The sequence below is a fragment of the Pezoporus flaviventris genome, unplaced genomic scaffold (genome assembly GCF_033815535.1).
Source record: "Pezoporus flaviventris isolate CSIRO_AGI_PZ_B2104156 unplaced genomic scaffold, CSIRO_AGI_Pfla_v1 ptg000031l, whole genome shotgun sequence".
In the NCBI taxonomy this organism is placed as follows: Eukaryota; Metazoa; Chordata; class Aves; order Psittaciformes; family Psittacidae; genus Pezoporus; species Pezoporus flaviventris.
Window position 1 is genome coordinate 36,451,636 of NW_026892579.1, and position 17,234 is coordinate 36,468,869.

At 37.1% G+C, this 17,234-nt stretch overlaps 1 protein-coding gene and 1 pseudogene across 1 annotated transcript in view; both read right to left on the bottom strand.

The window, feature by feature from the left end:
- PXDN (peroxidasin) overlaps positions 1 to 17,234 on the bottom strand; it is a 95,564-nt gene that overhangs the window by 56,113 nt on the left and 22,217 nt on the right. Inside the window, exons 2-3 of the mRNA XM_061460721.1 lie at positions 4,366 to 4,437; positions 2,786 to 2,857 (exon numbers count right to left, since the gene is read on the bottom strand). Coding sequence (XP_061316705.1) covers positions 2,786 to 2,857; positions 4,366 to 4,437 — 144 coding nt within the window. The remainder of the gene's footprint in view (positions 1 to 2,785; positions 2,858 to 4,365; positions 4,438 to 17,234) is intronic.
- Positions 2,082 to 2,140, bottom strand: LOC133273537 (U6 spliceosomal RNA; annotated as a pseudogene).

Here is a 17,234-nt window from a genome sequence, read left to right on the forward strand (position 1 = left end):
ATATAGTTATATATATTTTATCTGTCTTACATATGTAAAATATTTGATATATAAATATTACAGGTATTATATATATGCATTAATATTTACTAATCACTATACATTTTATACTTATATATACTTATCTTTTCCTAAATCAAAGCCACTGAGCAATTACAGGTTTTCTAATATTACTTGGTGAATTATATATTTTCAGAACCTATCACTTGAGTTCTTGGAAGAACACAAAGTTATGGACCAATTATCTCATTTTCTAAAGCGCAACAATACAAATTAGGCATCCACAGATATCCATACAGGATCAGGCTATACAAAACCTCAATTATTCCAAATAATCTGGCTTTATAATACTAAATTCTGAACAATATTTCTAGCTTTTGTGTAGTCTCTCCCCCCTAACTTCTACATCTGTTGATCCTGTCAGGGACAAAAAAAATGGTCTGTTTTGTTCCCTTTGTTCCATAGAATACAGTTAGCATATACTTGCTCAGCGGAAATCTTCAAACTGAACTGAATTTATTTGGTACATTTAAGCCTTCTGTATTGATTATCTGCCGTGTATCAGCATTTTTATTCCTTTAAGCTGTACAGTTTAAACCTAAACATTTATCTCACAGTCACTGAAATAGCAAGATCTTAATGCTTATTTTAACAAAACGGGATGGCTTTAAAGACCTCTCTGCAGTTAGATACACTAACACATTGAACTGTATACCAAATTTTCTCAGGGAACAAGAGGAAAAGGGAAAGATCTTCTTCACAATATAGATACTACTGTATGTACATGAAAATAAATCATAGTTCAGTTATCTCTTTTCACTCTTTTTTTGATTGTATAGCTGAATTTTATCTCAGGTTTACTACAGCTAGGCAAAGGCAAGCACATGAAAACAAAGAGCTAACAAGAAACAAGTGGCATTTTTGCATAGACGATGACTATGCAAAGAAGCTTAGCCATCCTGAATTAGTAGATCTCACGTACTCTGGTACCAGGTCCACCATCGAAACACATCTTGTAACAAATACAAGCATTATGGACTTTAATAATTCATTGCAGATAGTCTGATCAATATTCTTTTTCATTCTATTGTATATAGATTAAAAAATGTTATTACTGAAAAACAATGCACATAAAAAATGAGACCACGCAATGTAATCAAACAGCATGGGAAAGGAGGTGATGTGTCTGCACAGATTTATGTGATTTTTATTTTCCTCCTCCTACTTCCTTACAATGAATCGGGCTGCATTCTTGAAAAGTAAGTGGAAAATTCAGCTTCTGAATTGCTTCCGAAACAATGAAATCTCAAAGCGACCCTTTTTTATCCGTACAGCATTCAAGCACGGATCAATACTCCAAGAGAACAGAGTGAAACTTTTCTACATGACACTATATAAGGTGCACTCCAGAGACTGCAGCTAAGACCCTATGACAACTTACTATTTAGATTAAGTCTTTTATACTGTCCTGGGTTCAGCAGTAGCAGTCATGTTTTTTCCTTTGTGTTAACTGGTGCAGTGCTGTGTTTTGACTTCTAGTTTTGAGAACAGCGTTGGTGAAGCCGATGTTTTCGGTTGTTGCTGAGTGATGTTTACCCTGACCAAGGACTCTGTGAGGCTCATGCTCTGCCAGGGAGGAGGGGAGGCTGTGAGGAAGCAGAGACGGGGCGCCTGACCCGGGCTAGCCGGGGAGGTATTCCATACCACAGCACGTCATGCCCAGGGTGGGGGGTAACTGGGAGTGACCCGGAAGGACAGGAGCTTCCGGGTGGAACTCGTTTTCTTGGCCGGTGGTATCGTATCCTCTTCCCTTGTTATTTTCCCTTATCATTGTTTTAGCTGATAGTAGCGGTGGTGATTTGTTGCTGGACTGTTCTTGTCTCAACCCGTAGGAGTTGCACTCTCTCGATCCTCCTCCCCGTTCCTCCGGGAGCGGGGAAAGGGAGAGCCCCGGTGCAGGGAGGGGGGGGGAGACGAACACGGACCTTGATTGTTGTCAGCTTGTCACCACTCACTGGGAGTGAGTGAACAAGTTACCTGACTGGGTTTAAACCACGACAGTTCTTTTTGGCGCCCAACGTGGGGCCATGCTAATCTTCTCTGTATCGTTCCAATTTTAGTATATGTGCTGCCGAAGCGAGATAAATTTTTAATGCCTTTTGTTTATTTAGTTACATAATACACTCAATACGTTTGCTAAAAATGGGAGGAGTTAATCTTAAAATATAGAGGCTGAACCCGGGACAACAGGGTACCTGAAGACATAGAACTTATGGCAAATCACAAAGGTAATTTTCTGTGTTTGACTTATTTTTTATCTTGCAAACTTACACGGCATTCAGTGGACAATTTAGGAGTAGTTAAATACATAATCTACATGCTTCTGCAGACACAAATCTAGGACTAGCTGCTATTAAACCACTTTTCAAAACACAAACTTAAGTACCTGTATGAAGGTTTCAGTGAACCCTTAAACAGGTGACTTCCTAAACCTTCAGCACCTTCCTTTTTAAATTCTCTAAGTTGTATACAGTAAAGAGCAAGTAGTAAGTCCTAGTAAACAGCAACTAGTAAATCTACTGCCTACAGATATCGCAGTCTTATATTAGAAATCTGAAAGCACCCACTTATAGGAACAAAGATTCGCAGTTGCCCCTACACCATAAATTAGTTTCACAGATTTTCGAAGTGGTTTATCTCCTGGTACAGTGAGTAAGATTAAAGTACAATCTCAGATTAAAACACTTTCCACATTGATGCAAAAAGCAACATTGATTTAACTTACAGATATTTCAGATTTTCAAGGTCTTCAAATGCCCCACTAGGTATTCTTTTTATTTGATTGTTGTTCAGAAGTCTATAGAAAGAAATAGACATTTATTTTAACATATAGAAACAGTAGGGGGGAAAAATGTAATAGTATTAATAGTAATAAAATTAAGAGTAATAAAAGTATGGTAATAGTAAAAAGAAAACCTAAAAATATCCAAAACAAAATGCTTTCCTCCCTAACAGTAACTGTTAGAAGGAAAAAGGTGATATGCTTTCACAGCTGCTCACTCACTACCTTGCAGGAGACAATGCTGAAAAAAATCAGACAATAAAAAAAGAAAAAAATCTAAAAGCTGAAATAATGTGGCTTTTTGTAGGTAACAGAAATGAAGATGAAAGGGAAAAAAAATCTTGGTCTCAAGTTTATAAATTGTTTTGAAATTGATAAAAATGATATTAACAAAGATTTATATTAAAGTAACTTTTCTTAGATGTTTCTTAGCAATATTCTGCGTGCTGGGCCCTTTATATCACATAGGAACACAACTATCTATATGCACAGACTTGTACTCATTTGTCATGCACTGGTTTTACAAAGAAAAGGGGATCCAAACTTAATGAAACTTGTCTTTATTGGGGCTTGTGGATCTCACCTGAGTGATTTGGACAGCTAAAACTTGAGGTTGGATAGCTAACAGAATAATTCAAAACTGAATATCAATTACAAACAGAGGTATGATCAAAGGTGACCGAAGTAGGGAAAGCTAGTAAAAATGTCTCAGTAGCACAGATTTGGACAACATACTTTGGAAGGAAAGTCCTACCATTTCTTCTGTGTGAATATACACACAGTATAAGAGTGTATAAGAGTACAAGAAGTCTCAATACATTTACTGTTATGTGCTTGCAGGATAAATAGATAATGGTGATCCAAAACTCACTGATATCCCTACTGTATTTCAGTTCACACACTACTTGTGTTCTAGGAAAGTCAAATTTGCAAAGTGCTAATTCCTTTTCATACCTGTTTGTATATTAGAGAAAAGAAGCATGCATGCATTTGTTTTAAAAGTGAAGTTTGAAGGAATGAGAAAAGAGATACCAAGTTAAAACTATAATACAGTTTGCAAACAGTCTGTCAGAAAACATGGTCTTTCCTTCATAAATGATAACAAAGACCTTGATAAAAGGCAGCTGAGCAGGAACAAAACCTTACAACTTCTGCCAGTTCTGATGAACACATAAGAATACGAAAGTTCAAAACATTTGAGTTTGTCAAATATATTGTAACCGCAACGCATTTGCACATCTGAGCCTCTGAACAGCTTTGTCATATTTTTCATACCTCCAATTAAAGCATGTTAATAAAATATTAGGATGTAAATAATTTCCTTTTTTATTTTAATATACATATACCTGGTTTTGCTTTCAAATACTTTGGCCCTAAACCCTACTTCTGTCACCTCTGTAAGTAATACAGATGAAATTTGTAAAACTACTTACCTGTGATAAGTGAGCAAATTTGGCACATTATCAAAATAATCATATTAAATCAAAAGGGGAGAATAGCCTTAGGGTTGAAAAAGAACTTACAGTGTGTTCAGGTTTTTAAGCCGTCTAAACTCTCCAGGCTGGATTTCTTTAATCCTATTAAATCTTAGGTCTCTGTAAAAATAATGAATAAAGAAATAAGAATCATGTTATTAAAACATCTGTGAATTCTTTCATACAAAAAACTGAACTAAGCACAAGTATTTTGTGACGATAAGGTTCCATGCTTAAGCCACAGATTTTGATCAAAAGAGGGGGCAAAACCAATTCAAACACTGTTTAAGAAGTTTAAGCAGATGATTGACCAAATCCAACCTCAGCAGTCAATGTTGTAGGTTGTATCTAAGTTGAACATGTGGTCATGAAGGATGCTCTCTTCCGTAGTGACGCAACTTGCAATGGGATGTTGAATTGTATTTCACTAAATTGAATTTTCTCCATGTTTTAAAAGCTGATTGTAAATAATACAGTAAATAAAAATGTTCTTAAATAAACAGATACAGAAAAAAATTGGATCAGTGAAAAAGCTCAGGAAAAAGAAAAAAAAAAGAGACAGCAGCTTTCAAGACTTTCAAGTTACTCCACTCTTTTGGTTTGAGGCTTAAGTGCTTTATGTTGTCCTACTTTTAAAACCTGTAAATCCAGCTGCCCACAGCTATTTATTTTCCTATTTAATTTTACTTTCTCTTAGGATTTTTATACGGTTTTACCATTATCAGTTTCCTGTTAGATCTACAGCTTAATGACAACTTCTCCAAGAAGAAGGAAACTGATTTATCAAGTGAGGTGGTGCACTGAGAGCAGGGACCTTAGTCTCTGGAAAGCAAACAAAAGTGAAGCAAGCAGAAAGTAACTACAGTCTGAAAGACTGTGATCACACAGTGCACTGTTCTTCCTAGAACACTTACCAACTGCTTTCAAAAAGTGGGACATAAACATGTCATAATTTCAATCTTTACACCAAAACCTGTTTTAATTAAAACATAAATATACACTGCATTTTAATAGCTAATAAGTCTCTCTGGAATTTGGTACTTAACCAAATGAAATACAGAAAAGCAGACAAAAAGTCAGCTGCATACTAATCCCATATAACCCCACTGACCAAGGCTGTATATAATGGGGGGTACAGTTGCCTGAAGTATTTTTCAAAAAGCACACTTAAGCATCATTCCTCTTGAATCAGCCCACCAGGGCTTATCCAGCTCAGGAATAATGGCCTCAGAAAGACTTCTCTACATAAGTGGTTTAGGGTGTGGCCTATTGTACATTGTAAGGAAAGGATTAGACATGATGAGCTTGCATTACACTCCACCAAAATATTTGATCAGTAACGTGAATAAAATTGCTATCCCTTATTTAAATGTGCAGCTAAACTGCCTCTAGGCATGCAGGACAGCCCCCTAACTCAACTACCACCTGAACCTAGTATTTCCAGATTTAGAACAACTTGTCATAGCTTGAATTTGTTATTTACAAAACCACCTTCCTTAATTATAGCTAAACAGTGTTATGTTTTGCTCATCACACACAAGAAATACTCATAACACAGGAAACACACATGTCCCTGGTGAGAAAGAGATGCTGCCTATAAGATACTGAATCTCAGGTGATAAGATTTTCTAAACAAGCACTGGATGTCTCAGCCTGCACTGAGACAGAGCTGTACAGCAGATCCTTCTGTAAGCATCACTGGACATGACATTCCATTTTATTGGGAGCTTTTTGTGTTTACTGGAAGCTTATTGTGTTTCAAGAAAGCATTTTTTTTTTTAATTAAAATAACCAAAACTGCAAACCAGAGTATTTTTTAAAAGCCTCAAAATACCATTACAACTAGCACTAATTAGCTCCTAAACAGCATGGGACTTCTCAAATTGTTTGGGTTTTGTTGTTTTTCTGCTTGTTGGTTGTTTGTTTTTAAAGTTTCACGATTAATAATAAATCTTTACCCAAACTAGGTATAGAGAGAATGCAGAATGTCTTTTTAGATATGAAAGACTGTACATTTGCCCATATGAAAAGCATGCCTATTCCTTGCAGCAAACTAAAGCTGACAAATAAGTACATAATTTGGATGAATGCAATGGAGGAGCCAGGCCTCTGAGGCAGCATCAAAATGAGCACCCTTTTGATGTGTCAAATCCATTTTGCAGTAACCTACTAGGATAACCAGGGATTAGCAACACCAATCAAAATAACTTATTTTACTATCACTGCATATAGTGATAGCTTATACCAACTCTTTCACTATTGTCTTTCCCATATGAAGTTGTCACGACTAAATAATATATATCATGTTTGACACTCTATCCATTCATTTTTATTCTGCATAAAAGTACTAAAAAAAGAGCCATAATAAAACATAGCACTCAAATTTTCTCTAGAGCCCAGTGCATTTTATATCTGTAAGTAAAATGTGCCATAGAAAGCTATGTCAACAATAATCTTTTTATGAAGATTAAGCCTATGTTTTGTTTAAAGCTAGTACTGCAATTAAATTAAACTTGGAGAAAGAACGTTTATCTTACTAAAACGTAGGATATGATTTTGGTACATTCCTTTAAAGGGGAGCTCTTTCTTCAAAGGAAGGAAAACTTCTAAGTGTTAACTTGAAGTTTTTTCATTAATTTTTCAACACAAAATCCCCCAAAATAAAAAGTGAAACAGATCACAAATGCTGCTCAAAATAAAGAACACAACTTTCTTGTTCTCTAAACTAACAGAATTATACTTCATGAGATATTTCTTGTACACAGAAGATGAAAGATGTTAGGTCATAACAACTGTCTGAAGAAGAAATTCTGTCAAACTGTCTTACTTTCCTTTTATAACAGGATAGTATGCCACAGAAATATACTGCATATATTAATTTGAGGGTTTTGACACAAGTCATTTACATAAACTGGAGAAATATTGTTTATAGCAAAACTCCGTAAACCATGTCCGCAAACAAAATGATAGGGGAAAAGAGGATAAGCGAAGACTACTTACTGAACTGAAAGGTTGTATCAGGTAGAATTGGGCAAAAATCTGCCAAAAGGCATTAAATATTTTAAGACAAAGTTAATAGAAGAAAAAATAACCTGATGAAGTTAGCAAGTGTTGGAAATTTTGGAGTAGATGTAACTATTCCGGAAGTGATTTGAGATCAGAGAAAAGCCTGAAGTTCTAAATCCCTGAGAAGTGGAAATAATTAACTGAAGAGCAATGAGTCAGGGAAGAATCAGACACAGGTTTCAGTAGGTGACCAAAATGAAACCAAACAAAAAATTAAAACCATCAGTTACCACTGCCATACAATTGTATGGAGGAAAAAAAAAGAAGTATGTTCCATACTAAACAGAAGCACCATTTCTCAGGCTTCAAATGTCATCCTCCCATGGTAGAGTCCATGTGTTCACCTTACCAGAACTGACTACATTTCAAGGGGATAGAAGAGCTCAAAGCAAAAGCATAACAGCAAACAGAGAACTGGGAACCATCTCCTCAGAGAGTGAATGGCAGGAATGAGGACTGTGTTAGACTGAAAAATGAGTAAGGGTAGCTCAAGCAGGCTATTATGACCGCAATCTTCAGACATTTGTATTGCTGAAATAATGTGTGGTTAATCAGCATGCTGAGGTTTATTGTCCCTTTTTTTCCAGACTAGCTCTTGCTCAACCATGCCACCACATGACTTTTTACTCAAAAAAAAGAAAAACAAACAACTGTTCCGTGTCCAACCATTTCTCTCTCACCTTTTTGTTCCCCATTCTGCTCTTACAAACTGAATGCACCCTAGCTGTAAGCTGTGCTTCAGGGCTCAGCAAGACTGACTTCCACTGACCAGCCGAGTGGTACCAAAAGGTTAAAATGGCAGACCAAGGGAGTCCACCCAGTTGCTGGCTGTCATTTTTACCCTCCCTAATCTCTAAACAATAAATGAAGCAACCAATAAAAATTATGCAAACACCTATGATGATGGCATGGGATTTCAGGGTACTCTAACGACTTTTGTGTAATGATTCAAATGTTATGCATTCAGCTTTTCAAATAAAAAACTAGTACACCTACCTCCACACTCAGATTGTCTCCTTTATTATTTATTTCAGAGTGAAAATATTTACTCCTTAAAATTATACCTAGACAATATAAGAATACTTTTAGGGAAGAGTATGCTACTAATGCTTTCTTGTATTGAATTCTTTCAGCTTGTGGTCCTGTAAGCATCTTTCTTTGGGGAAAATCTGCCTAATGTCCCAAAACATTTTCTAACACTGCTATCTCAGCTCCCATTCTCAAGCATAGCCACATGAAGACTCATAACAACAAAAATTAATGTTCCCTTCTACATAAAGCCCTAAAACTTGTCTGTCAGTTCACAAACAAAAACACCCTAAATGGTTACCACTTTCCTCCTTCTTACCACCCTCCACAGCTTAACAGTTTATATTGCAAAAATAGCCAGACTTCAACAGAAGCTAAGCCCATCACTTTGAAGCATTACATCTCCCATGAGTAACACAGAGCAACATGTCAACGATGCCAAGTAAACCGAATACAGTCAGGATTGCTTTTCTGGCCCCACGTCAGTCATCTGCTCCATGCTAATTCATGGAGTGTGACCAGGAAATGTTCAGCAGAGCGCAAGGCTGCATGGGCCAAGAACGTGCCAGGGAGCATGCTGAAAATTTAGCGATCGGATGCGCCTGACAGTTGCATTCCAGTGCCTGGGAACAATCGAGGTCCCACAGCACTGTGTTCAGCTGTGGGTCAGGAACTGTGCCAAGCAGGACACAGCGACAGGGGTGCATATACACAGTTGCTTAGCAGGCTTTCTATGCACCATTATGTGAACAAGACTTTATGAAAATCTTTACAATCTAGATGGATGGCATATAAATAAAAAACAATACTTGTATGTTTCCTTTTCTGAGACAAAGCAAACAAGAACTGCGCTGGACACTTTTTGTCTGGATGAAAACGGATCTTGTTCTTAGTAAATTAATTATTTGAGCTAACTGCGTCCATTTGTTTCCCCCCCTTAAGACTACCTATTCTTAACAACAGTAAACTGTATTAAACAACTAGCTAGCTAAACACAGTGAAAACTTCTAAATATGTAAATAATATAAAATATTTACACATCCTCTATTGTCCCATACAATCTAATCCTTCCAGGGCAGCTCCGGGCACTCCAGAATGCCCTGTGTTTAAAGCTTGCACTGACAGTGTGCAGTAATGAAAACTGTGGGTTCTGTTAACACATCCTGATGGGCGCAGCCACATTTGGGGTACAAATTCACTGCAAGTTTACAAAATAATAGTTTATAAAACAAATACAAGCTAAAAGGTATTAATAAATATTTGGAATATGAAAATCACACAGGATACACAGCAAACAATACAGCTTTCAAATTCACCAACCTTAAACATCAAGCTACTGTCCTGGGTTCAGCAGTAGCAGTCATTTTTTCTCCTTCTTGGTAGCTAGTGTAGTGCAGTGTTTTGACTTTCAGCTCGGGAACAGAGCTGATAACAAGGATGTTTTGGTTTGGCCAAGGACTTTGTGAGCCTCATGCTCTGCCAGGGGGGAGGGGAAGCCAGGAGGAAGCAGAGACAGGACACCTGACCCAAACTGACCAAAGAGGTATTCCATACCACAGCACGTCATGCCCTGGATGTAACTGGGAGTGAGCCGGAAGGGCTGGGAGTCTACAGGGTTGGAGGAGGTATCGGTCGGAGCTTGGTCAGGCTTGGGGGACGAGTGATCGGTCGGTTGGTGCTGAGGTGTTGTATTCTCTTCCCTTGTTATTTCCTTTATCATTATTATCATTGGTGGTAGCAGTAGTGATTTGTGTTATACCTTAGTTACTAAACTGTTCTTATCTCAACCCGTGGGAGTTGCATTCTTTTCGATTCTCCTCTCCGTCCCTCCAGGAGTAGGGGGAGGGAAAGAAGGGGGGGGTGAGTGAACGAATTACCTGACTGGGTTTAAACCACGACAGCTACTTACAAGAAAAGTCAATTAAAAAAGTCCTATAGCCCTATTTGAAATATAGGAATCCCTTTTAGACAAGTTACTTACTCAAAACAAACCATGCACTGAAATGAATAAAAAAAAATACATAAAGAGCAATTTTCCTTTATTCCTTTGTTTTCTAATTGCAAAAAGAACATATGGAGGAAAGCTAAGGTTTCATATTTCATCACTTTTATAAAAGATTAGACTTGGTGCACTTTCATAATCTTAATTTAGATTCCTTCTTGCATATCTTTGACTTTTAAAGATACTGTAGCTGGATCAAACAAAGAAAATCATGAACTATTCTAAATCAAACTGATTTAGAGTATGGCTGCCTATTTGTGTGCTCCTGACGTGCACAAAGTGTCAGCCTATGGATCAAGTTGTGGTTACTCAACACCAAAACAAGTCACCCAAATCATCACGCCATTGATGATAAGCTATTTGCTGCCAAGAAATAAGCATTGACTAATCAGCAGCTAACACAAAAGGTGTTGTCCTAACCAGGGCAAATGGGCAAATTCTTTTTGAAGAATTGTTGGAGCAGCAGCAGGAAGGAGGACATCAGGACTTCTCCTCTGCTTGTTCCACCCCAGACGTGTCCTTCTCACCTGCCTGCTGACAAGGTACCCTGCCACTTACTATGGTTTGGGTGATTTCCTTGAGATCCCTTCATTGCTATAGAAAGAGTATATAGCAAATGGCTTTCTATTTTTTCAATTTTAATTTATGTCAGAAAAAATGATCATGACACAAAAACATTATATCAAAATCTAATAAAAAAAGAAAAAAAAAACATTATGCTACTGCTTCATTCATAGCCATGTTTCTCTACATATACACATAAAATTAGCCAATTCTAACATGGATATAGAAACACTGTATAATGTGATGATTTAATTTAAAACATTCATCTTGTGACATAATATACATAGCAAAGCATACCATCAGGACATTAGTGAAGAATTTTATGTGACACACTATCTCACAGAAATGCTGCAGTTACAGAGATTTCAAATCTAGTACCACAACTACAAGTATTCTTATCATTTTTAAAGGTTAGGCAAGATTTTCATTATGCACAGTGTTCTATGAATTTATTCTAGTGCACATAAATCTGAATATAAAAGCTTTCAGAATATTAACTTTAAATAAAATATTCCTAATAGCAAAGACAGCTGAAAACAGAATTTTGGTTATCCATCTGCCATCTCCCTGGCAACTGGATGGAAATGAAATCAAAAATAAAACTGAAGGCTCATTTGCTGGGGTGTAACAATAGGATTTGCAAAATGTAACATGAGGAAATAGTTTCCAGTTCTATCAGCTAGAATCACAAACATACTTCCCAAATAATATGTGCAAATTCTTAAAGTAAGGGAGAAAACTTCGGTTGCTTTCAACAATTTTTGTTCTATTATCAAAAAAATGCTTGAGAAGAGATCTCTATGTGCAAATGGAAATTTTAGGTGTGATGTGTAATTTCATCTTCTGTTTATAGCCTGCCTGAGTTTGCTAAAGATCAGTGCAAAAATAGGCTATCATTCCTGTTTCTCTCTTACTTTAAATCTTAAGTAATTCCTTTATTTGTTACTGTTTTCACACTTGAGACTGGCTAGTCTAACCAAGCGTTCATTGCATCTATTGACCCCAAGTAATACTGTGACAAGAGTGTCTTTCTTAACACTTCTGGTGTAGACCTGGTGTTCCACATCACCTATGTTTCCAAACTTTAGAAGGCCCCTTTAAGCATTTGGCAATCTCCCAGCATTTATTCAAAGTTCTTCTTGTCCAAAAGTGAAAATATTCTGTTGCTTTGTTAACAATGTTAGATGCAATCAACAGAACAATCTAAACATCAAAGTTACACTTTTTAAATTTGCTGTGAAGGACTATTTTCCAGAGTACTGCTCTCAGATATATTTAAGAAATCATGGCAGTCAGGTGAAGTTCCCAATGACTGAAAAAAAGGAAATATAACCCCCATTTTCAAGAAGGGGAAAATGGATGACACAGGAAACTACAGAGCAGTCAGCCTCACTTCTGTGCCTGGCAAAATCTTGGAGCAGATTCTCCTGGAAGGCATGCTAAGGGTAGAGCAGTTGATGTCATCTACCTGGACTTGTGTAAAGCGTTCAACACTGTCCCACACGACATCCTTGTCTCTAAATTGGAGAGACATCAATTTGATGGATGGACCACTCGGTGGATACAGAACTGGCTGGATGGCCGCACACAAAGAATTGTGGTCAATGGCTCAATGTCCAGCTGGAGACCAGTAACAAGTGGCGTCCCTCAGGGATCGGTGTTGGGACCGGTCTTGTTCAACATCTTCAACACTGATATGGACAGCGAGATTGAGTGCGCCCTCAGCAAGTTTGCCGATGACACCGAGCTGTGTGGTTCGGTTGATGAGCTGGAGAGAAGGAATGCCATCCAGAGGGACCTTGACACGCTTGTGAGGTGGGCTGATGCCAACCTCATGAGGTTTAACCATGACAAGTGCAAGGTCCTACACCTGGATCGGAGCAATCCCAGGCACAGCTACAGGTTGGGCAGAGAAGAAATTCAGAGCAACCCAGGGGAGAAGGACTTGGGGGCGTTGGCTGATGAGAAAATGAACATGAGCCAGCTTCAGTGTGCGCTTGCAGCCCAGAAAGCCAACCATATCCTGGGCTGCATTAAAAGGAGCATGACCAGCAGGTCGAAGGAGGTGATCCTGCCCCTCTACTCTGCTCTTGTGAGACCTCACCTGGAGTACTGTGTGCAGTTCTGGTGTCCTCAACATAAAAAGGACATGGAACTGTTGGAACAAGTCCAGAGAAGGACCACGAGGATGATCAGGGGACTGGAGCACCTCCCGTATGAAGACAGGCTGAGGAAGTTGGAGCTGTTCAGCCTGGAGATGAGAAGGCTGCGTGGAGACCTCATAGCAGCCTTCCAATATCTGAACAGGGCCTATAGGGATGCTGGAGAGGGACTCCTCATTAGGAACTGTAGTGATAGGACAAGGGGTAACGGGTTAAAACTTAAACAGGGGAAGTTTAGATTGGACATAAGAAGGAAATTCTTTCCTGTTAGGGTGGTGAGGCACTGGAATGGGTTGCCCAGGAAGGTTGTGAATGCTCCATCCCTGGCAGTGATCAGGGCCAGGCTGGACGAGGCCTTGAGTGATATGATTTAGCGTAAGGTGTCCCTGCCCACGGCAGGGGGATTGGAACTAGATGATCTTAAGTTCCTTTCCAACCCTAGCTATTCTATGATTCTATATTACAAATCACATCAATATGTACATGCTAAGGAACACTACATGAAAATAAGACTAAGTGAAACAAACAATACTAATTCCAAAAAAAGGACTTCCAAGTTTCTTCAAATACAGTATCCATCAAGACTGAGTAAAGCCAAAGCATCATATTTGCTGTTGGTAAACTAGAATGATACATTTAAACTCAAGTTTATAAGATATTCATTTGTATTAGCCTATAATATTGAAAGCATCTTATTTTATACTTTACATCAAAAATATTCGTGTATCTTTTAGCAATGGACAAGAAAAAGGCAATGTGCATGAAATCAGCATAGTGGTATAATACATTGATGTTTGAAACATGATGTTGACACATTACTGGCTTCTATTACATCTTCGTCAAAAAGAAAAATACTGAAGCATTTACCAATGAGATGAAATCTTGATTTTTACTAACAGTGAAGTATCTCATTAACTTGCTGCAAGGGTTAACCAGTACTTCAGCATTGATTTAGGACATAAATTCAGAGATATTTCCTCAGATAAGCAAAATCATCACAGCAACAAATGGAAATATCTGAAAGGATACTACTTTCTTAAGTATCTTCAAAACTTAAAGGTTCTCAAATATGAAGTGTGTATCATAAAAGAACAAGCCCTGTGCCCAACCCCCTGCCTCAACAACAGACACTTTCAAAAGGTTCAGTGAAAACTATTTAAAGCTTAACTTTTCATCTGTATGTGATTGTAAACTGTATGATAATATGATCTTTATTACTTTGACATTAAAGGAGGGGGCTTTGGTTTAGTAAGAATCAGCAGGAATAATGCAAACTACTTTCAAAGGATGGATTTCTCATTTTTACAACGTTCTGATACTGAGAGAAATAAAAAGTCTAGAAAAGATACATATGTGAAAGACAATGCACTCTTACTCATCTTATTCACCAGTAAGGCTCATAATGAAGTGCTGATTGGCAACAAGAAGTGACCAACCAGAAAAATAACAATTCCTTCAGCTGTGTGATATATACTGAATCTGGAAAAAAATGCAAGCTAGTTAATCTCCTTTTCCTTTAAAAAGAGGGAACAATTTAACAGGTAATTATTAATTTGTAGATCCATTAGACTGAATAGTTTAAATTAATAATCTAAGCTAAAGAATGACAACTGCATTTATCACTTGTTTAGCTCTCTTCAGATGTTTTAATAAGGTAGGAATCATCATTGCCAAATTCAAAAGAACAATATAAGAGAAAAGCATTATTTTTTTTCTGTTGAAGATTAATTACTAACCAGCAGAAATAATCTATGCCATAAATGCCAAACTACTATGCTTCTCAACACAGAACAAAAGATCTGCAAATGCCAGCAAGACTACATTGCTTATGTCTACTTTACTCTTACTCTTTTTTCATTCAAGGTCATCCCAGCAGGAAATGAAAAACAGCCATCAGCATAGTAAAAACATTCAAACAGAGCAGAGCATGAAAATTGCACAAAAGAGGTTATATAATCAAGTCAGTGCAGTAACTGGATGATGTCAATAGCACTTTAATGCTGCTTTAACTACTGCCCTGTAAAAAAGTGTGTCACTTTGTTGAACAAACAAAGAGAAAGCCACCACTTTAAAAAAATAAAACCAAACCCCACTTTCGGCTGTAGCACTACTTACAGTAATCCTCACTGCTAGCAGCATAACATTTTCTAGAATACCAGAGAAACCAAGATTTCTTTTCTTCCCCTAGTTTTAAGATTTAGCCCTAGTGATTCGTTTAGAAACAAAATTACATTGTTCTCATTTTTCTTGATAATTCATGTTTTGGATTAATTCTTCCCCAGTCTAGATTATTAGATACAATATGTGATTTTCTCTAATTTACATTGAGAAATGTTTTATTATGTGTACATTAGCCTCAGCACATAAAATAAAGTGACGGCATTTTTTAGATGGGAAACTAAAATATAATTCTTGCATAGTGAATGGGTATCATAGCCAATAATATTTAGTATACCATAATTTTAGTAAAAAAAGTAAATTGTAGGAAATATTGAATCAGAAAAAAATATTGAAATCTGTAGAACAGGATGCAGGACATTTGGCAGTACCCACCTTGATCATAAAACCATGCTTATAAAAATATGAAGAATTCATTCTGGATGACTTATCAATTATCTAATAAAAATGATACCAGATTTGCACAAATACGTAAGATTCACTGAAAGAGACTGCTAGTTTAGAAGTCTTTAAAAATATATTTATCAGGTACGGCTTTGATGAATGGAGAGCTTGTAGTTTAGCCTTCTCCAAGAGCTAAACATTTGTTTTAACTAACAATTATTTTGCCATTAGGGTTGAAAGGAAAACATTTAAATGTGAACTCAATGAAAGCAATACAGTATTGTCTTACTAAGTCTGTAGATCCCTCTGCTGTCCTTGTTGCCAATTTTTCCAAGCAGCTATGCAGTACCATTAATAGGACTCAAGTGGGATTTGCTCATTCAAAGTTTTCAGCATGCAGGCTTAGTTGTCAAGACTTATACATGGAAATTTGACTCTGGCATGATTATGACTCTTTGTCTCATCCAGCCTTAGAGCCTTCCAAAATCCATTCACTAAATACTGCATTTTGCAATCAGAAATTTCATAATTGTTTCTAATTCCCATGCTATCTTAAAAAAAAACAAATAAACAAACAAAAAAAAAAACACAATGAAAAGCTAAAAAACATCAATGACAAAACCAAAACACAAAAAAAAAGAAACCTCCCCTTGTAACAGTATGGGTAGAATTCAGAGAGATGTAATGCTATTTCTGCAGTCTGAAATAGTAACAAGGCAAGGCAAAACCTGTCTTCATTCCTCTCAGGGGGATCTATTTCTAAAACCAAATAATGAAAAGGTTGTTGACAGTACAGCCATATGATTAATTACTGATTATTTCTGACAGAAATATCCTTGGGAATGGGTTGCCTTCTTGTCCTGCATTTGTGCCATACCCAATAAAATAGGGCAGGCATGATAGCTGTGCATGAGTGCTGTGCTAACACAGATACATGACAGTTAAGGTCTTGGATCAACCAAAGTTAACTAACGGTTGGCACAGTCTGTATTGCCAAGAGATAATGATACATCAAAATATTTTTAGAGGATTAGCAACAGGTGGATATGCAACCTCTTCTCAGTTTCCTTTTCAGTATTTATTATTTCAACTGTACATTTCAATTAAAATAAAAAAAAACAAAAACAAAACCAACAAAGATACCAAACAGGGAAGCTGAGTAGCTTATGGCATACCATGAACCACTGAAACAAACGCAGTAAGAGTTTCATTTGCTTTTGTAGTTAATAGTTGCGTGAATTACTGTTGCGAAACCCTCCACAGAAATATTGCTTTTATGCTATAGTAATAAATTAGTCTTTCCCCCTTCACCATCTACCATTTTGCAAAATAGTTTCTGCACTTCTCTGTCTCACAGGGATGCCTAAATCTAAGCTCTATATCCATGAAACACTGATATTCTCAGAAGAAAGAACTGAAAGCCAGAAAGAAACATTATCATCCCCTGACCTCCCACACAAGACAAGTCACATAACAGTAGAGAAGTTCCTGTCTTTAGGCAATTATTGCTGTCAGAGCTGAATGATCCCTTT